The sequence below is a fragment of the Ochlerotatus camptorhynchus genome, unplaced genomic scaffold (assembly GCF_037179485.1).
Source record: "Ochlerotatus camptorhynchus isolate MF236.1 unplaced genomic scaffold, CSIRO-AGI_Acam_v1.1 ptg000078l, whole genome shotgun sequence".
NCBI classification, from domain to species: Eukaryota; Metazoa; Arthropoda; class Insecta; order Diptera; family Culicidae; genus Ochlerotatus; species Ochlerotatus camptorhynchus.
Genome location: NW_027040568.1, coordinates 2,471,088 through 2,493,337, shown reverse-complemented (window position 1 = coordinate 2,493,337; position 22,250 = coordinate 2,471,088). Strand labels below are relative to the sequence as shown.

General features: G+C 37.2%; 1 protein-coding gene across 5 annotated transcripts in view; it reads left to right on the top strand.

Moving 5' to 3' along the window:
• The window catches only part of capt (adenylyl cyclase-associated protein 1), a 38,589-nt gene extending 16,677 nt beyond the window's left edge, over window positions 1-21,912 (top strand). The window contains exons 1-7 of one of the 5 annotated variants that reach the window (XM_065217683.1): window positions 10,126-10,291; window positions 11,574-12,228; window positions 12,291-12,486; window positions 12,642-12,993; window positions 19,971-20,353; window positions 20,424-20,570; window positions 20,686-21,912. In XM_065217683.1, the coding sequence (XP_065073755.1) occupies window positions 10,219-10,291; window positions 11,574-12,228; window positions 12,291-12,486; window positions 12,642-12,993; window positions 19,971-20,353; window positions 20,424-20,570; window positions 20,686-20,769 (1,890 nt within the window). In that variant the 5' untranslated portion in view covers window positions 10,126-10,218 and the 3' untranslated portion in view covers window positions 20,770-21,912. Of the gene's footprint in view, window positions 1-10,125; window positions 10,292-10,375; window positions 10,463-11,573; window positions 12,229-12,290; window positions 12,487-12,641; window positions 12,994-19,970; window positions 20,354-20,423; window positions 20,571-20,685 lie in introns of those variants that run through there. The other 4 variants (XM_065217684.1, XM_065217686.1, XM_065217685.1 and 1 more) reach the window with 4 other exon arrangements.
• Window positions 21,913-22,250: the final 338 nt, after the last annotated feature.

Below are 22,250 nucleotides of genomic sequence, written 5' to 3'. Positions count from 1 at the left end.
TATTCCTGTGCTTGCTTTTCAATTTAGTTATTTTTTCTGCAATCCTTTTTCGTAGCTTATGCATTTGTATTTCCAAGAATTGCTAATCACTAATTGCTATCAGCCGGTTTTTATCAATCCATTCATCAGATAAGAATGGAGCAAATGAAATAAGGCGTGCATACACAACGCGCACATGTCAGAAGCGTAAGTGTCAATGTGTTGGTACATTTCTACAAACACATTATAAATAGCAATAAAGCCAAAAAAAAAGTTGATAAATTTATACTCTTGCGTGTTCTGTCATCAGCATACCGTATCCCGAGGGGCGATTTGTAAAGAATATGTGCCAAAATGTGTGAAGATATTACTGCAGCTCGTGATTCGTCTGTCCAATAGCACATATCCGACCAAATTTAAAAAAAAAATTATTTGTGCAGTTGTAACCTTTTTTCGTGGTCGGATTTAAGTAAGTTTTGAGTGGGTTTGAAGAATAATGTTTTGCTACAAAGGATATAAATTTCAGCTTATTTGGTTGATTTTACTTCAAGAAATAACAGATTGAAAAGGGACAATCATATTTAAGAAGCGATTTACTAACATAGCTCAAACTACCATAAAGTAAACCTTCAATACTTGATCATCCAGCAGCCAAAGTTTCAAGAATTATGATGCTCACACTGAAAAGTTAGAGCTCTTTGAAATTTCATTACGAGGCAAAAAAATCACGGTGTACTATTTAATATGTATGTTTGTAAAATTGTATCAAGAACGTTGATTATGTGTTTTTTTTTTAATTTCTCCATTACTTACTCATCCACTCTAAATAAACCAAATTTGACGGAAAGAAAGCTGCTCATAAAACATGTCAAAGCTCACGTAGATCCAATTTGTTACAGATGACAAATTAATCAAATCTAGATAAACATTTCAAAAGGTCCTATCTGCATTGATCGATTATCTTCATCGACTTTCTCTTTCGTCAATAACTCAGTTGCAAAACCTTTCCCTGTTGTATTTGACGTTTTGGACGCTAGATAAGAACCCCCTTTATCAAACTATATGATAGAATTAGCGCAAAATCTGTTTGCATAGCAAAGGTTATGAAAAGAGAAAGTCGATGAAGAGAATCGATCAAAGCAGATAGGACCATTTGAAATGTTCATCGAGAAATGGTAATATTTGCAATATTTTGACATCTGCCCTTTATTGCTTCTTTTAAGTCTATAGGTGCTTCAATTATTACTATTTTTTCGCCGATAGCTCCCTAACGTCTTCAATAAATGTATTTTGAAAATGTTTATAAAACTGCAGCGTATTATACTACCCAAGAAGAATATATCCAGAACAACATGTGAAAAGGGCATACAAGCTTTTTGTAAACAAACTTTGTAGGCCCTTTTCTCACCAACCGAGGGTCGCCCACGCAAACCAGCAATATCATCGGGAAGGGGAAAGTGTCCCCTACCCGGTGATGTTAAAGGTTTGCGTTGGTGTCATATGGGTGGCGAGAAAAGAGCATAAGAAGGTTTGTTTACAAAAAGCTTGTATGCCCTTTTCACATGTTGTTCTGGATATAGCCCATATGAATAGGGAATAAAAATAAAAATGGGCCCGTTATGCTTTTATACCCAAGTAACCTGGAAAGCCCGCTAATTACCTTCTTTGCAATATAATGCTGATATGCGACTAATATAAAGTTCGAAAGCCATATATTAACCTGATATTGCAAAAAGGGCGTGCGATTAACGGTCTAAAAAATGTAGATACTATAACTGTGCCTTGGGTTTAGCTTTTGGTAATAAAAGATCCTACTAATTTGCCCAAGTCATCACATGTCTGTCAATCCAAACTAAAGTAGTTATATTTTGCAGCGGCGCCTGTGGTGAAGTTCTGAACTAAAGATTAACACCAATCAATGGGTTATTTACAAAAAGTTTTGGAAGACATCCGTGTTTGTCAAAATCACTATCAATGGTGCAAATGAAATAGATTACGGATTTGGCGGTTCGAACCACAATGGATTTTCTTTTTCTTCAAAAAAGTCATTGAATTCAATATCTCAAAATGCCGTAGAATATGATGAGATATTTATACATTAAAAGATAGCTTTTGGGGTAAACATAAGTGGTATTTTGAGATATTGCATTAAATTACTTTTTTTTTTTATTATCAAAAAAAAAATCCATTGTGCACAGTAACCAAAGCTGGTAAATATCACGGTCGTCATGTGACAATGAGAGAACAGGTCCTCTCACTATCAAGAGATGAAACTACCTATCATTTGATTTCTTATGCGGTTTTGAGATCAAAATTTCTAATTGATTTAGATGAATTTAGGGCAGTTACAAGGCTGTTACAACAGACTCGGATTTCGCGATTTTCGCGGATTTGTCACGGATTTGAACTTTCACTCGCGAAAATCGCGAAGGGACTGATGCGCTGTCACAAAAATTGTGGAATTCATTGTAACCTTCCCGTCACGGATTATTTTGCTGTCATCAAATGGTGTTGTTCATTTGGCTCTCAATTTTTTACCAGTTCAAACCAAGCACCCTGCAAAAAATCGAGAAATGATATCAATTCCATAAGTCACACCGGATTTACACGGAAATTCCCTGGGGTCTGTCCAACGTGAGACATTTTCATGTTTCATGTCACGAATCGTATATATGCGAGTAATTGCCATGTATACCGGATATTCTAGGTTCTACTATATCAACCAAGACTGTAATAATGTCTGTAGTATCGAAATATGCCCAAACAGATTCAAAGTGTCTATGTGTTATAGGTTCTGAAATCATTCTGGAGATCAGATTATTTTTCTACTAGATCACCCAAGACTAATTCAATATCTTTAGTATCGAAATATGTGTATGCCAAATGTTCTAGGATTTCCAAATCGATATTTCGATACTACAGATATTATCCCAGTCTTTGTTGATCTAGTAAAACAAATCATCTGAAATGCAGGACGATTTGGAGAACCTAGATCATTTGGTATAGGTGGAAATAAATCATACATTATCCATATAGGCACTGTGCATCTGTCTGGAAATATTTCGACACTAAAGACATTGTCCCAATCTCGGTTGATCTAGTATGTCAAATTATCTGAACTCCAGGACGATTTGAAGAATCTTGAATATCTGGATTACTCGAAAATAGATCATGCATGATCCACATAGACACTTTGAATCTGATTGGACATTTTTCGATACTACAGACATTATTGCAGTCTTGGTTGATCTAGTAAAACAAATCATCTGAACTCCAGGACGATTTGGAAAACCTTTAATTTCCCGTATACATAAAGGGTGATACGGTCAAAATTTGGTCAAGGGAAAACGCGTGTAAATCGGTGAAATCGTTTATTTAAAAAATCAAATTAAATTTCTTTTTCAAGTTCAATCAGTATAAAATTCAGGAAAAATATTCAGTTAGGCTTCCGCTTTTCCAAATCCGAATTGCCGGGCCTTACGCTTGACCCCTGCCATCAAATTTTGTACAGCCACCTTGTCCACCTTCTTCGCCGCAGAAAGCCAGTTTGCCTTGAACTGCTGCTCGCCCTTTTGGTCTTCTTTAGGTTCCGCTTGACAATAGCCCAGTATTTCTCAATTGGGCGGAGCTCTGGCATGTTGGGAGGGTTCTTGTCCTTGGGAACCACCTGCACGTTGTTGGCGGCGTACCACTCCATGGCCTTTTTACCGTAATGGCAAGATGCCAAATCCGGCCAAAACAGTACGGAACAACCGTGTTTCTTCAGGAAAGGCAGCAGACGTTTATTCAAACACTCTTTCACGTAAATTTCTTGGTTGACAGTCCCGGAAGCTATGAAAATGCTGCTTTTCAAGCCACAGGTACAGATGGCTTGCCAAACCAGATATTTCTTTGCGAACTTTGACAGTTTCATGTGCTTGAAAACATCTGCTACCTTTCCCCTTCCTTTTGCCGTATAAAACTCCTGTCCCGGAAGCTGCTTGTAGTCGGCTTTGACGTAGGTTTCGTCGTCTATTACCACGCAGTCAAACTTCGTCAGCATCGTCGTGTACATCCTCCGGGATCGCGCTTTGGCCGTCGTATTTTGTTTATCATCGCGATTTGGAGTCACTACCTTCTTGTAAGTCGATAGTCCGGCTCGTTTTTTGGCTCGATGCACGGTTGTAGACGATACACCCAGCTTATTTGCGGCATCTCGGAGAGAGAGGTTAGGGTTTCGCTTGAAACTACCGGCAACTCTCTTTGTCGTCTCAGCGGCTTCCGGTTTTCGATTTCCCCCCGATCCAGACTTCCTGGCTGTCGACAAACGTTCCCCAAACACTTTAATTACATTTGTAACGGTTGATTTGGCAACTTTTAGCGATTTTGCCAACTTTGCGTGCGAGTAGCTCGGATTTTCGCGATGCGCGAGCAAAATTTTGATACGCTGCTCTTCTTACTTGGACGGCATTTTGACAACTGAAGAGTGAATTCCAAAATCAAAATAGGAGCAACATTCTACACACACACACCTTCAAAATGAGGGGTGTTCAGGTTTTTTAAATGCAAAATTGAAAGAAATACGTCAAGTTGATATTGACCAAATTTTGACCGTATCACCCTTTAGTAATAAGTCGCGCATGATCCACATAGTCACATATATACGATTCGGTTATGATTTGACAACGAAAAGTGCTAGATTCATATTAGAAATAAAAAAAAATATCATGAAAATGTCTCACCATTGGACAGACCCCAACAAGTGTGACTTATGAAACTCTGGTAATTTTTCTATTATGTGCAGAGTATTTGGTTTGAATCGGTAAAAAATTGAGAAAACTAGAGCCAAATTAACTACCTACGACATTTAGGACAGCAAAATACGTCAGAGACGCAAAGGTTAACTTTCAAGAAAATTTGCATTTCAAATGAAAATGCATTATTTTTCTTTAAATAATGTTTTATCAAATATACATAGGCCGGTATTATTCAATAGAATCTCATAATGTAAGGGTGTTTTATTATGTTCGCTAATTACTCAGAATTTATACAATACGGCCCAAGTAACAATAATATCAATAAATGAGCTAGTAATTGCGATGAGACTACACTGTCTCGTTCTGTCATTACAAACAATTTATGAGTATATCTGTAAATATCGCGTGAGATCTTTCATTGAAAATGACAGTTGCCAGCCCTGGCTGTAACCTTGTGGGATAAAGTTTCAGAATAATTAAGTACAGTACCGGACAAAATAATATCACCCCGTATTTTTTCTCTCTTCGAAATAGTATTAACACTGTAACTTTTCAGGATGTGCATCTTAGCTGCTGGTTGATCAACTGTTCAAGATTTATGGTATAATTTTGGGTTCAATTGGTTAAGTCTGTATGAAGTTTGAACAATTTTAGTATAACGCTGATTCTTTATCACCCTTTTTTAAAAATGATAATTTTTGTAAGTACAATTAACCAAATTAACTGAAATGATACTCATTTGCAGTCATTGACACTGTTTTATAAACTCTACTAAAATCTGATAACGACGAAAAAAGTAACAACAGTTTGAATTTTTTCGCCATCTACAATTTACTGGTTACTTTTGTGATTTGGCTGCTGAGGTTTTTCGTTGAGCGGCCAACAGTCTCGTCATCCCCCTGCGGAAAATATGTACACAATCCGTCATAAGTATGGAATCGCTTGAAAAATTATTACAACACTCATATTGAATGAGAAAATTTTTTTTTTTGCAATTAAATGCCCCTTAAACCTTGGAAAAATTCGCTTTCACTATGTAGCTACTCAGATTTACTGTTCTGTCCGTGTTTTTATTAGTCATAGGAGCGGGACGACGGGCCAGCGTCTATAATAAGCGTCTAAAAAAGGTTCTAAAGAACAAAAATTCTTAAAGAATATTCTAATACAAGCTTCCAGAAGTTGATTTTTAAGAAGATTCTAAAAGAAGCTTCTTTTAGAAGCTCATTCTAGACGCTAGCCGGTCGCTCCGCTCCTCTGACTAAAAAAACATGTGTAGGACGGTAAATCTGAGTAGCTACGCAGTAAAAGAGTAATTGACCAAGGTTTAAGGAGCATTTCATCGTTTTAGTATTGCGTATCCATAGCTGTCCATATTGAATATTGCATCACCTTTAAAAGTTTAGCATCACTCCACGTATTCACATTCTCTTTGGAAGGTATTCAATATGAATGTTGGATGAATATTTTTTCAAGCGATTTCAGACTTATGACGGGTAGTGTATATTGTAGTATGTTTATAGCTAATTTGAAAACCGGAACCATCTCGGATTCCAAAATGATGTTATAAATTCATCATGATTTTTTTTTTAGATGACGGAAAAATATAAATGTTGTTACTTTTTCATAGTAGACGGATTTTAGTAAAATATATTACGTTTGAAAGATCAAGGTTTTTTCATTGATTGCAGTAAGTGTCCATCTTTCCTGCGTTTTACTCTTTACTTTTTATTAATTAACAACTAACCCAAATAACCATGAATCCCGCTAATGCAAAAAGTGCAATGTAATGCTGATATGAGGGTAATATAAAAATCTAAAGCCGTATATCAGCCTTATATTGCACAAAAGGCCCTTATCGGGCTATTTACAGGCTTGGTGGTTACTTGGTAATTATCTAGAAATAATTAAAAAAAAATGCGTTTAGATTTTTATAGATTTTATGTTCACATTATAGCTGTTAAAGAAGTACAGCCACAAGTGATCATGAATACACTATTTTATAGTGTGGCGATGATCGATTCTCTTCATCGATTTTATCTTTGCATTGCTACAGCTAAGCGAAACAATTTTCTAGAATTTGTTCAATGCAGAGTTGTAACAGGTTGTATTGTCTATCAAAAGCAACAGCAAACGCTCCAAGAAACGTTAATTCTAGCGAGTTATTAACAAAAGAGAAAATCGATGAAGAGAATCGATCATCGCGTATTCGCCCTTATGCATGCTACTGTCGAATTCAATAATCAAGTTTGCTACCCAGGAGACTTCATGAATTTTCTCTAGATTTGAAATGTTTTCGGAAGTTCAAACATTACACTTCAGTCGAAAGAGTTAGCCTTGTGATAAAAACTAGAATTAGTTAAGGTTTGCAATTCGTCCTACTTCGGTTAGCACGAAAAGGGCTATACAAGTTTTGTTTACACAAGATGATAGGCCCTTCAAATGTTACGTTAGGTAGTGATTAATATAGTAATAATTCTCGTGGATTATCTTCAGTTATCTTCAGAGCTACTGGTGTTTTCTGGTGTACCCGAAATTGAAGCATTACCGTGAATTCCACAAGCTGACCTTGAGTTCCACTATTGGTTCGAGATCACTTATAGTTGTGATATTAGCATTAATTTGGGATTGTGATATGAATATATAATAAATAGAAGTTCTAGATCAACATTAAAAGCAAGATTGCAAATGTTCATTTCACATAAATATTTTTTGGAATAATTAAATCAAAAGATGTTATGATCACATGTTTTACTGGTAAGTTACAAGAAAAGTTTACAAAGTATATGTTTGACACTAAAAACCAGTCAATCCTAAAAGTAACAATCAGCGATTTTATGTTTATATTATATTTATATTGTTTACAGATTGTTTTTATGTGTCCCACACATGAGTTTTTGCAATGTGATCAACAAATGATATCTATGTGTCGGACACATACTTAATATGTGTACACATAAAAGCCATGTGTAACCACACATACTATTCATTTGACTCATAAATTTCATGTGTGTTTCTGGGTGGATTCTGGTTATGTGTGGTCACATGAAAATTGTGTGGAATTTTACATGGAAATTCGTCAATAAAAATTTGTGGAATTCTATTAGTGTAGAATTGATAGTTCCGTTTAGAGTACGGCAGTGTAAAAATTGCATATAGAAAGTAGAAAGCGAGCTAGACAACTTTTAGGAAGGTACAAATCAGTTTTATCATTTCTCTTTACCAAACTCCCCCTTTGGAGAGGGATGGTGATAAAACTGACTTGTACCTTCCTAAAATTTGTCTAGCTCGCTTTCTACTCTCTATATGCAATTTTCACACTGCCGTACTCCAAACGGAACTATCAATTCTATACTTTCATCTTCTCATCTAGCGTATAAAAATTACCACTTCAGTCTGTTATTTGAAATTAGCATCTTCAACTATGTAAATCGTTGACTTCACGCAGAAGTAATACTAAACATATAGTCAAAGTAGATCTTATGTGTTAAACATATACTATGCATCCACTTCTAGTACACGGTAAGAAAAAAGTTCACTTTTACCTATTTTTAACTAGTTTGTCTACTTTTCTCCTACTAATGTAGTCAAAAACGGAGGAGCAAAACCACCCAACAGGGGTTGTAAAGTGTGGGAACCCAACGTTGAGTAGAATCATATTTACCTACTTTTGGGTACAACTAACTTGCTTTTTGGGTAGAAAGCGAATGGAAAACTTCATACGAATTGCACACATGTAAACTACTTTGATCCGCTTTAACTACTTTAAACTTTCTGCTCTACACGGATAGTAATCTCCTTATACCTTTTGGCAAATTTCTATTGCTGATTATTCATAAAATGTATAAGTCAACTAATAAGCAGACGCCTTGCAAAAAGTTAATGAATATCATGTGTCAAATGAAATGTATAAGTGGTCACACATAACCTTTTATGCATTCTTATATGACCTATGTGGTTTGTCTTATGGAATGTATAAGGATGATGTTTTGGCAAAAATGTATAAGTGAAACACATGAATAAAATAATTGATTTTCGTTTCGTGTATAGTACCGAGGTAAGTGAAAAGAACATACTTTTGGGTACTTTTTTCTTACCATGTATCTTACAATTTAAACATATCAGGCATAACATTTGATAACGGCACAAAAGCATTTGTAAACAAACATTCTAAGGCCCTTTCCACGCAAACCAACAACATCATCGGATAGGGGCAACTGTCACCTTTCCGAAAGTGGTATTGGTTTGCGTGGGCGTACTTTGGTTCGCGTGTAAAGGGCCTTAGAAAGTTTGTTTACAAATGCTTTTGTGCCGTTATCAAATGTTATGCCTGATATGATCATACCATCTACACGAAACGAAAATCAATTATTTTAAAGTTTAAAAAAAAATGCTACTTATTAAGAATTGTGATGCAATCTCAGGCTTGGAACAAATTTAAGGATCCAAGGCTGACATTTCAAAATTCTGTCCCGTTCTACGAAAACATTTAAACATTCCAAACTTGTAGCTCACGATCTGGTACTTATCATAAATTTGGGGGACATTAAAATTTTCGTAATTCTACAACTTAAAAAAAAATCACATTTCTGACTTTGAAAAAAATCTCAGAATTCTTCTCACAGTTTCAGACTGAAAAGATTTTGGAGTTGAGTAAATACCTTTTAGTTCCGTTATAATTACCTATATTTTGACTGATACGCGTATTTCGTCAACTACATGTAGACTTTCTCTGTGCCAGTGCCAATGACTCATTGCTTTAGAGGTTCGATATAATAAATGTTTAAAGGTTTTAAAACTTGTTGTGTGTATTCCTAATAGTTTGTGGGTATTTTAGTTGTAAATGCAATATTTATTTTATGACGTGGATTTGGCATCCTGGCGCAGATGACCAAATGTTGTGGCGCGGATCGTGCGGATTCAAAATAAGGATTTCTGTAACAACCCTGAAAGTAGTTACCTTTCCATTCATGCTAATGCCTGGTTGTCACTTGCTGTACAGACTTATGTTATTTGTAATGTTTATTATTTCTGGGCTGCTTGTTTGGTCTGTTCCTATCTCGCCGGAAACGTTGTCCAGAAAGCAGTCATATTCTATATTTTGATATCTCACACCAATCGGGCCATACGTACTCAAACATAAACTTTCCGGGTATTTTTTGCATGTGTGCACAGTTTGCGAGTATACTTAGCTCATCCCAAGAATAGTGTGCGACGCCGTTGGGTGCAGTTCTAGTTAACATAAATTATACTCATTCAAAAAAATCTCCTTTGCGACTGTAGTAAATCTGCGCGCTAGTCACAGCCCACATGAATTTCTACGACAGCGCTTTGCAATGTTAGGTGTCGCTCCAAGAAGGGAATTTTCATTTCTTTTTCGGAAAAACAGTGTAAATTTTTTCAACCCCACCCCGTAAAGGGAGAATCTCGTACGTCTGATCTATGAATGTGTGTTTGCGTTTTGGTGTTGTCGTAGCCAAGTGTCGAAACGCGAGAGGGCCACCGGATGGGTCATTTGCTGAGTGTCTGTTTTGGGCGAACGTTAGTCATATATGATGTGAAAAACTGTTCCAATCCAGGTAATTCGTGATAAGCGGATCGGTGTCATTTCCCATCTTAACGCTTGGGTGATATATTAGTTTACAGTCGGAAGTAGTGGACGATAGTGCCCGGGTCCTGATGGATGAAGAAGGAAAAGCGAAAAATATCCATCCGTAGAAAGCTATTTCCATCGTTCGAAGATTCTCAGTGTGTGTACCAATATGATGGAAAAAATGGTCAAATATCGTCTTACAGTCTGTGTAGTTTTGTATTGGTTGTGTGTTTTACGTTTTCACATTGGACATGCTATCGAATGCGCTCTTGTTGGTGATGGTTCGGATCATTATGAAGAACTGAAAAAAGGTTTACGAAGCACTAGGAAAAAAAACAAGAACTACAAACATATTTTCCTTCCTCTGTTTGTGCGGTTCATGTAATCTGTTTACTCATACTTGCCGGCTTTAAATGGCCACGACGTGTGGATTGTGGTGATACCAGTGACCGGCTTGCAACTGCTCGACGAATGAGCTTGATTTTGCTAGTGCCTTTCTAACATTTGCCGTAACCGTAAAGAACTTACAAGATTATTTTCCAGAATATGTTTTAAGGAAACTTCAAAATTTATCATTCAAGTCTATTCAATCTTTCATAGATAGATAATCAGTTTGAGCTCAGAAATGGTGCTTCTTTTGATTCAAATTAGCAATGAACATATTTCTATACTAAATAGATTTATACCGGATTGTGTAGCTTCCTAGTTGTGCCCTGTTGTACCCACTGAAGTGATTTTCATGCATAATTTTCCCAATGAGTGCTTGCGTTTTCCATTATGGTCTATAGCATCATGACGAAGTTGTTTCAATCCGCTGGTACAGAATTTCTCACGTCGTGAAAAAAAAGTTGTATCGGTGAAATTATGCTTTGGACTAGGATGATTAAATATCGAAGAAGCAATAGAATAAGACGGAAAAATGTACTACCTACATACTTGCTCTTTTCCCACTAGAATATGCAGAATAAACCGGAAAGTATGGCTTTGTAAATTGAGGCTGAGTATTTCCACCTTGATGAAGTATTTGATTTCGTTTTGATTTTAGCTCCGTTGCGAAGCTCCAGTACAAATTGTTTCGCACTACACTTTTGTACGACAACTTTTGTTTCATACTGGAAAATCGTTTATAGAAGATCCCGAAACGATTTCGGTCTTTAATAACATGTTTGGATAGACCTACACCCAACTTAAATGTTGTATTTCATGCTAACTGAAATGGTATTTTCTGGAAGATAATCTAATGTTTGCTTTTCATTTTCATTTTCTAGATTGTGACCCAGATCTAAAACCATCGTCAGCCCGCGAATTAGAGCACCTTATAGATCGCCTCGATCGAATAGTAGACCGTTTAGAGCGAACCGTTTCGGCACGTGAATTGGAAGAAACGCGCCGTATATTGAAAGGTGTTTGTGACGCCGGAAAAGCAGTAGTATCGGTAACTGACGAAAACACAGGAACTGAAGAAGACGACAAGTTATTGGATTCAAATTCGAATAGTGATCTTCCTACGGTTCTCCCTTCGACGCCACCACCTTCAGCATCCTATCTGCATCAACAGCTGGACAGTCTCGAAGCGACTCTCTTTCCTGAGCTTAACTCCGTCGAAACAACCGCTGCCAAGGATCAGCCGCAAGTAGATCGACCGTTAGATACTCTACCAACAGTAATTTCGCAAGTAGTATTAGATAATTCAATTAGTAGTAATAACAGTAACGATCAAGAGCAAAATTCAGTATTAGAAATTGCTGACTATCCACCGCCGGACGTATTCTGCAGTGCAAGCCAACCACCCCCAACAGACAGTATGAGTGTGAACGCGTACGAGGACATCATTTTGGGCACCTTTGCCAACTTCCTAGCTCTGTCGAACAAAATCGGTGGAGATGTTGACGCACAGGCCGAGTTGGTTAAGAAAGCATTCGAGTAAGTGGCACTATAAATCCCCTTCAGTTTCCAGATCAAAATGTCTGCTTCTTCTTCAATAGCGTTCAGTTTACCTTCGTGCGGATTGCCTCCGAATCGAGTGCTCCGTCGAACAACGATTTACAGAATCTACTCAAGCCAACATCGGATCAAATTGCCGCCATTCAAAGCTTCCGGGAAAAACATCGTACTTCACAATTCTTCAATCATCTTTCGGCGATTAGTGAAAGCATCTCTGCTCTCGGATGGGTCTGTGTGGTAAGTACATGATTTATATCTTCGCAAAATCCTTTCACCTCCATTTTCCGAGAATGAATGTTTTCACTGTAGCATTCACTAACAACTTACCTAGAACGACAACCAGAGTCGATTGTTACAGTAATGAATTTCTTACCTACTTTTCCCTAAACAAGGCGCCAACGCCTGGCCCATACGTCAAAGAGATGAACGATGCAGGTCAGTTCTACACGAATCGTGTACTCAAAGACTGGAAGGAGAAGAATACCACCCACGTCGAGTGGGCTCGTGCATGGATTCAAACCTTGACTGAACTGCAGCAATACATCAAGCAACATCACACTACCGGACTGGTTTGGGCGGGCAAAAACAAACCCGTTACAGCCGGAGCTGGGGTTCCACCTCCACCACCCCCATGTGGGCTTCCACCACCACCACCGATGATGCCTCTCGGTGATGTGAGCGAAACCGGCGACGAGCGGAGCGCCCTGTTTGCGGATATCAATAAAGGAGCAGATATTACAAAGGGTAAGTGTCATCAATCGGATTTAAAGTGATTCTGTGTTGGATTTTTGTAACTTTTAAGTCAGGCACAACTTCTAAAACACCCCCTTCCATCTCAAATCCTACGTCATATATGTGGGGTAAGGTGGGGCAAGATGGGTCAGCTAGTACATTTATTAATTTATTTGTTTGTCAATATCAACATTGCAACCCCAATGATGATTAGCCTTTCCAAACCAGCATTGGGGGTATCCGGCAGTGTTATTATGGGAGAAAACTGCTTTTTATTACCCTTAAATTAAAGCAGGTTTAGTCCGGGAGTTAGAAGGTGTTAGATCTATTGCAGCTCCAGTGACCCATTTCAGAATGCCTGGTAATTCACGACCACTCCGAGGTCACTTTTACTTACAATAAGCCCCGCATGTTCACTCTACCTTTATCAAATGGATAATGGTATCATAAACACACTTCCAGATTCAAAAAATATTATTTCCAAATCTTGCACGTATATAGTTTTGAAATTTGTTCAACTGTATTAAATCGATTTGAATGGACATTTCTTACCAATTTTGTTTCGAATACCTCTTGATTCATATGCTGGCAGCACTTACTGGCCCTTACCGGCGACCAACTTGCCTGCCCGCAAAAGCAACAACGTCTAAAGCTCACAGCTCTCCGGACGTCCCCTCGAAAATGCAATCGAGATATGTATAAGAACAATCCTCAACTGGAACGTACTCACCAAATCAATACATCCGGGAGCACATTCCCGATGCTTATTTTTCTCTCGCATGCCCGTCGTCGTTGAACGGCAAAAAAAGGAACTCGGTGAGCAATTTTGTGATACGGAATTTTCACTGAACATAAACCGCGAATTTACGAATTTCACCACTCCCAACTGCGAAACACGTTCAGAAGCACTTTTGGTACACTTTCGATCTATTTCTTTCGAAAACACAAAAAAAAAGTTGCAAGCGAGCCAACATCAACACCGATTTTGCCGAACTCTTTCACGCACCTTGCAGCGCGTAAATAAACTGAAATTGAAAATTATCACTCGCGATGCCACAAATTTCTGGTCCGGGAGAAAATCAAATAACGCAGATTGCGACATCTCTTCTGATGCTTGCAAACATGTTGAATCACGTTTTCTTTCTCTATTCTAAAACTTCCCGGAAAGCGAGAAAACTACCAATCACACACGTATAAACGTCCGGGAGGCAGAGCGCCAGCGCTAATCCGGCAAATGCAGCCGAAAACTATGAACGCGAACGCACGCACAAAACAGAGAACAAACTTAAAGCACAACCGTATCCAAAGACGTTCGCAACTGCACTCTCTACAGTCAAGCCTGTTGATGTTGTCTAACAAAAATATAAATAAAGTTACCTTATCATACCAATTTTAAATATTTAAATTTTCTTGCGAGTCTAGATCTAAAATCAGAAATTTTACCAGATACTTTATAAGATACCGTGCATCATATTGTTAACAGTTCCGTATGCTGAACAGTTTAATAAACTTATATTTTTTTTACAATAATAATTGGGCATATTTAAACTTTGAAACACAACAAAAATAGTCTCTCTACGTTATGTATGAAAAACGTAAATAAAACAAAATCGAGACAATGCAAAACGGTGAAAAATTGTTGCCGCTTAGCGCCTATGTTAAAACGCTTAGGTAAATGTTTCACCAAAAAATGATATAAAAATTGATAATTTAACTTCAACTTTACCGAAAATTAACCTAGAAACCTATCTTTTGTTTTTTTTTTGTGGCTTGCTGATTAGAAAATTGGAAAAATGGTACAACTTTTCTTGTTTTGCCCCTTAACCCTTTCCTTCCCAGAAGATTTTTCGTTGTTTTGAGATGCAAAAATGTGTTTTTGGCACTCAGTTCTGAATAGTATCACTTTTCGACACTGTTTTGAATAACATAATGGCCTACTTTTCCTAATAAAAAAAAAACAGTGTCGAAAAGTACTACTTTTCAGCAGTCTTCACGGTACAGCCTAGCACCGATGTGCAAGCAGGCTTTTGAACTTACATAAGCATTCACTCTGTGTTCACGCGTGCACTCCATCAATCGTCTGCCCTTTCCATTTCAACATAGCAAGTCTCGATGTTCACACTTGCGTACAGGTACGAGGTATCACGTTCGATGTGCAGAGTGCACATTATTTAGTTCGAAAGACAACACACGTGTTAAATGAACGCGCGCTGAAGAAATTGGAACTCAAGCTCAACGCTGTCTGTGTTATTCTACTTTTCGACACTCTTTTGAGTGCAAACAATGTTGTATGCATCTCGTTGCAAAATTCGATTTTGTCAGAACTCTTCGTAATTTTCTAACTCGGCAAGCCTCGTAGGATAAACTAAGATTTGTGCTGAAAAAAATCTTCTTTTTCCAACTTGTTGCATAAATAGCTATTTTTGAAAAAAAAAAGGTTCTAGAACAAAAGATGTCCCATGCAGTCAGTCTAAAATGATCGCATCAGTCAATATAATCAATAGTATTTTAATTGTTTTTCAATAATTGCACACTTGAATTCTCAAGAATACATATGCACAAGCAAACGGAGAAGCTTAAATAAGTACTGACTGTATAATGGTCGATTGACAAACAAAAAACGGACTAAACAGTTGTGGATCCCCTGTGCTACCATGGCAAGGAGAGGGTTAATACTGTTACAAACATGACTTCGTGCAAGAAAAACACAGTTTTGGCTTTTAGCAACTGGATAAGACGTTTAAGTTGGTCAGAAGGGTCAATCAATCTGTAAAGTTGCGACTCTGTAAGGTGTGGCTGCGAGTTCCCTTCATTTTAATTTGATATAAACAAGTTCATAAGCTTCTCTCGTGTAGAAGTATTTTTTTTTTCATAAAAAGTGTTCACGCGCGAGATTGTACATCGAACGTTCAAAATAAGGAACCCGTAGTCAATTTACTGAATAGTTTTTTGCAATTGAATTCGATAAATTATACATTCAGATTTATTGTACACCTGTTGCTAGATGCTCAATTTACACGACCGTGGGCAAGCTTCGCTCATTCAGAGTGTGGAGTTCTTACCCGCGCCCAAGCCCTATTTCAGCGGAATTTTGAGAAATCACAAACAAAGATGGGATTGAGTTAAAATTTTAGATTTGGGTTATTATTTTTTTTCTTGGTTGGCAGCTAAGAGGAAGAGGAGACAACTGGCTTATTACTCTTTTATATCTATATCTATCTATATCTATCTCTATCTTACGCACTTCAAATCGGCCAATCACGAGCTGATTCGCGTTTGACAGAAAAGTGGTTAATTTTCGCCCCCGTATTATCTTCTGTTCCTCTTAGGTTGGTAGTACCGCCCCTTGTGGCGCGCATATTCTTCAATGCCCTTTCGTTTGACGTTTACACACTACTGCCATCTGTTCAGCGTACTACCAACAATCAATACGAAACTACTGATTTTAAATTGGCTCACTACTTGACTAGCCTATTGGTCCCAAGCAAACGATTAACGTTCCCCATTCTAGTCGAAATTCTAGTACTACGCAATGTTTGTTTTGATTCGCTATGAAAGTTTGCCAGATAAAATGAGGGGTTATTGTTTTTTCCTATGTTTCGAGGGGTGAATCGATTAGCTTGGGACCGAAGAGAGTACCAGAGCTGAGTCAACAAGTTGAGCACGTTATTTCGGGACCTTCTAGTCTTAGAGTTACCTCTATGGTACTACCCACCACAGTGTACTCAACAGATGGCGGAAGTGTTTTAGAGACGATGTTTTATAGTGAAAAATGTGCAATACGTTATGTCTGTTTGTGTGTGATAATAAAGTTTTTGCACAGACAAAGGTTTAGCTTATAGCAATTAGGTTCTTTAAGGTTCTACAAAGGGTCATTATTTTGTTTACTTCTTCTTTTTTAAATATTCTTCGATCATCATTTTCTAAATGTATTGGTAAAATTCATTGGAAGTGCATGTCCCCACGCCAAAACTGCCAATTTTTCATAAATATCAACTGGTCTGGTGAGGAAAACTTAACCATCTCTTTTCTTCCTTCGTTTCAATACAACAGCAAATGTGATGTCACACTATCTAGTGGATAAGAATGTAGCAGACAAAACATAAGCACTGCCAGACTGCGCTGTATGCAAGTTTGTTTACACCCCTGAGCGGGAAAGTGTATAACAGGCTACGTGCACTGCTGCCATCAACCCAAACAAAATAACAAAATAATGACCCTTTGTAGAACCTTAATTTTGAAAAATATATCGGTTTTTATATATCATCTGAAAGAGCTTCGTTTTCAGAGCAGAGCGATATTTTTTCGAACCCACACACTTTCATCTCGATTTTAAATCAAAATTTAAAGCAAAATAATAACTTCACTGTTTGAAACTAAACTGACAGCTCGCTCCCATACAAAGTGACACCGAGGGGCGCTAATAAGGTGATTTTTGCAAATGTAATCGTACTTATTTAAAATAGTTCCAGTGTACCAAAGTTGATGAAATTTTGGGTTTGGGTTCCATTTTTAATGCAGATTACGAATATGCATTTACCTCAATACATTTAAAGAACCCAATTACAATCGAGGGGCGCGAATATAGGCATTTATTACAAAAGTAAAAGTCAAATGATTTTCATTAATTACATTTCGTATATTACATTAAAATTTGTCTGACGTGCCATTGTTGTCATCAAATAAAATAATATACTGAAATACATTAATTTCAAATTTTATACAAATTTTCATTGGGTTTACCCCTCGTGAAGATAAACTAATGCATTGGTAGCAACCGATGGCAACTAACGATTTAAAATTGGCTCGCTACTTGACTAGCCTATTGGTCCCAAGCAAATCGATTAACGTGCCCCATTCTAGTCAAAATTCTAGTACTACGCTATGTTTGTTTTGATTCGCTATGAAAGTTTGACAGATAAAATGAGGGGATCGTAGGTTTTCCTATGTTTCGAGGGGTGCATCGATTAGCTTGGGACCGAAGATAGTACCAGAGCTGAACATGTTTCTTTGGGACCTTCTGGTCTTAGAGTTACCTCTATGTTGGTAGCCTTTTTGGCCACAGCGGCGCTTTCATCGCTAAAAAATCGGTTAGCCAGCAAAGCGAAAAAGTGGATCATATTGTTAATATAATATATATGATGAAACTCTCGGTTTGTTTTCTCGTTTCTTCGACGCGGATATTCCACCAGTTCAAGCGGTTTCTCTGCAATTTTGGCCATTCCCTTCCCTTAGGTTTATCCAAAATAACTTAATTTTTTTACTGTGCATGTTTTTCGTGAAAATCAATTGGGTTCTTTGAGGGTATTTAGGTAAATGCATATTCGTAATCTGCAATAAAAGTGAAACTTAAACCCATACTTGGACGCCGTTTGAGCGAGGATAGCATATCCGGTCAGTATTCTTACTGCCAAAACTCAAGCATCTAGGAATCCGGATGAAGGAATACGGTCAAAAAACCATCCGGGAATAAGGATTCCCGACTATATTTCTTCCTACAACTTTGTCTCAGACGCAGCGAATCCAAACACATAAAGCAACCAACGATAAAGACAATGCTTTCTTCTACTACTACGATAAACTCTCTAGCAACTATTTGACCAGTGCCGTAAAGGGCCGTGATGAGGTCTTCAGATTCCTTACGAATGTATAGTGGAATACTTGTATAAAGAAAGAGAGAAGGATTAGTAATTTCCGTTTAAATCAGTCAACCTTCGCTCGTTGGTCTAACCCCATAATCCGGTTTTCGTTAGTTGGGCTGAGCTGTCAAGCTGAAAATTGTTGAGGGATACTCCAATTGCTTATTATCATCGAAATATTTTAGCAACTTTCCAATTTGTGCATCCATGTTCACCAAGGGAAAAGTTCGCGAGTCATAGTCAGTTTTGGTGAACTTTTCCAACACTGGTCGGGAATGACGTTTCTTTTCGATTTAGGTGGGCTACAGCCCAACTGACGGGAGCCCATAAAACGTAGCCATCTTAAAGATAACCCAATGAAAATCGGCATGCGCTGCTATTTTATCGAACACAACAGTATATTAGTGTTTTTTAACCAGGCGAGAATGATCTAAGTATGACAAAGTGTGGGGGGAGTAAAAAATGCTAGAACGAAAGAAGTTCCACATAGCCTAAAAAGATCGAATCTGTAAAAAAAAGATTTTGTTTGAAATCAATGGTATTTTAATTGTTTTTCAATAGTTGCTCAGTTGAATTCTCAAGAACACATGGATTAGAATAATATTTAATGGTAGACAGACTGGAAAGTTGACGATACCTGTGCTAAAATGAGAGGATTAATAGCGAATTAGTTATTCAATACCAACTGATCTGTTCTGTTGTTCTTCGCAAGCCGATCCCATAGTCGTTTTAGTAAAATTTATTTTTTCAATGCAAATGGTAGCTACCCGTAAAAAAAGTACCTTAGAGGTACAATGAAATGTATTGTAACCATACAATAGAATTTATTGTATTCACAATAAATCGTACTGTCTACAACAATAAAATAACCATAGAATTTATTATTTCCACAATAGAATCTATGGTAAATGGGGAAATCCACAATAGAACAAGGGGGTTGTTATGTATCTTAACCATACGAAAAATCACTTTTTTCCGAACAAACTTGAGCCATTTACCGAAAATCCTTACAATATGGGACGTATTTTACATCTATTTTAATAACAATATGTTAAAATTTATTGTACAATATACGTAAAATAAGATAGGTTGTTGACAATAGAACTGTATTTTATTTTATGGTAATTGTATGGTTATTTTTTTCCGGGTAATCACCCATAATTTCATAATATTGGATGAGCTCAACAACTTTGTTCTGAAAAAGTTTGGAAAGACAGCCAAATTGGTTGTAAAATCACATAAAAAGCAACAACACGAATCCAACATAAAATACGGTTTTCTCGGCTTGCTGATTTTCGCTATGAGACGTTGCTTTTATTTTATCGCTTTTTTATTTTCTCCCGTTGACAGGACTCAAGAAGGTCACCTCGGAGATGCAGACGCACAAAAATCCTTCCCTCCGATCCGGACCTGCTCCATATAAAGCACCATGTGGCATTACAAACGGCACCAAATCGGTCAGCGCACCCGCTGCGGCTGTTGTAAAGGCACCATCCTTTGTCCGTGATGGCAAGAAATGGCTGATTGAATACCAGAAGGGGAACAGCAACCTGGTGGTTGAGGACGCTGAAATGAACAACGTGGTGTACATGTTCAGATGTGAGAATTCTACCCTGCAGATCAAGGGCAAAATCAATAGCGTCGTGATGGATTCGTGCAAGAAGTGCTCACTCGTATTCGATGCGCTGGTGGCGTCCGCTGAGTTCGTCAACTGCCAAAGTGTACAGATGCAGGTGTGTTTTGAAAGCATTTCCTTTTGAAAACGTTCAATAGATAAGTATGGTGTATTCCTAATTTTTTCAGGTTCTTGGCAAAGTTCCAACAATTTCCATTGACAAAACTGATGGGTGCCAAATGTATCTGTCTGCGGATTCGCTGGACGTTGAAATTGTTAGTTCCAAGTCCTCCGAAATGAATGTTATGATTCCCAAGGGAAACAGCGGAGATTATGTAAGTGTTATTCTATTGTATTTTTTGATTTACCTAAATATGAGTAGGTACATAATATTTAGAAGTGAGATGCATATCGGAAATCAAAGGGATAATATATTCTTTGCTCTTCCAGACTGAACAACCCATCCCAGAGCAGTTCAAGACCCTAATCAAAGGACAGAGTCTGAACACCACCTGCGTGGAGAGCCTTGGCTAAAATGAGTAGAAATCTTCGTGTAAAAGATTTAACCATTTTTTTATCAGTAGCAATGAATGCAACAAAATTGATATCATTTCGTGAAAAACTTACTAAACTAAGAACCAACAGTTAAAACAATTTTATACATAACGATCTAGGAAAAGTTCACTAACATTTCGTGCATTTTCGTCTTCGATGCTATCGCTAGTCATTTCTTGATTTTCCACATACTTCTTTGTTTCGAAGGTTGGCTTGGTCTTCCCAAATTTTTTTTCCGAACTTAAGTCCAAAAATCAATTAATTTTTACTTACAGATTCAATTGAAAAAAAATAGCTAAGATGATAAATATTGCAATCAATGTATGTCCTATTACATAGTTCAGAGGTCATATTGGAACACAATTAGGAAAGTAATCATCTTGGTTTAAAAATAATAATTTCATTCTTTACCTGCCTATACCTGCCTAAATTGTTTTCTGTGTAAACGAAAACGAGTTTCGCTTACTCTAATACAACGTCCCCTGCTAAAAAAATGTTATTTTCAACGCGTTGGCTATCCCAATCACTTCTTAATTACTCGTTAAGAAATTTACTAAGCAAACAGCATTTGAGCAAATTAATCAATCATACATACACATCTAACCGGTTTTTATTAACATCGAGTAAAAAAGTTTATCCAAACATGGTCAGTCAGCATATTATGAAGTTACAGTGAAGAAGGAAAGGAAAGTTTGACGCTAGCATACTAAACAGTGGTTGCATTCGTCAGTGCACTCATTCAGCCGGTGTAATTTACCGGATCGAAGGCATTGTGAAAGGAAAGGTTTTTTTGAAACTGATTTGTATTTTAAAACAGTACGCTACACGCTTAGAAATGAATTTTAAATTCAACAAAAATATTGTTGACTTACGATTTATTACATTTTATTTCATTAATTCAATAATATGTAATGATTATTTCAACAAATACAATAGTTGGAACAACAAAACGGTTGTAGAATCAAACAAACTTTTTTTTTAATCAAAAATATATAGTATCGATACAATTATGATATATTTAAGAATCAGTAATAAATTATTGTGAGAAGTGAGTCAACAAAATGTTTGATGAATTTTCTCTGCGTGTACACAATAATATATATGTAACGATAATGACGAAAGCATTGAGAACGTAGCATTACTCTATCCGAAATTTCCTTGGAACAAATTGTATGGGTATTGGACGGGGCAAGATCGCCACCCTAAGGGTAAAATAATTTTTAAATATAATCGCAACTTTATTGTACATCGTTCTCAGACACCTCGGGGAGCTTACCACACACACACACACACACACACACACACACACACACACACACACACACACACACACACACACACACAAACGTGTACGTGACGTAGTGTGCGTACGATACGATAAAAAAAAACGAGCAAGGCCGGCCACATTCAGTTAGAATCATATAAGAACAAATTCTGCTATAATAGGTACACAGCTTAGT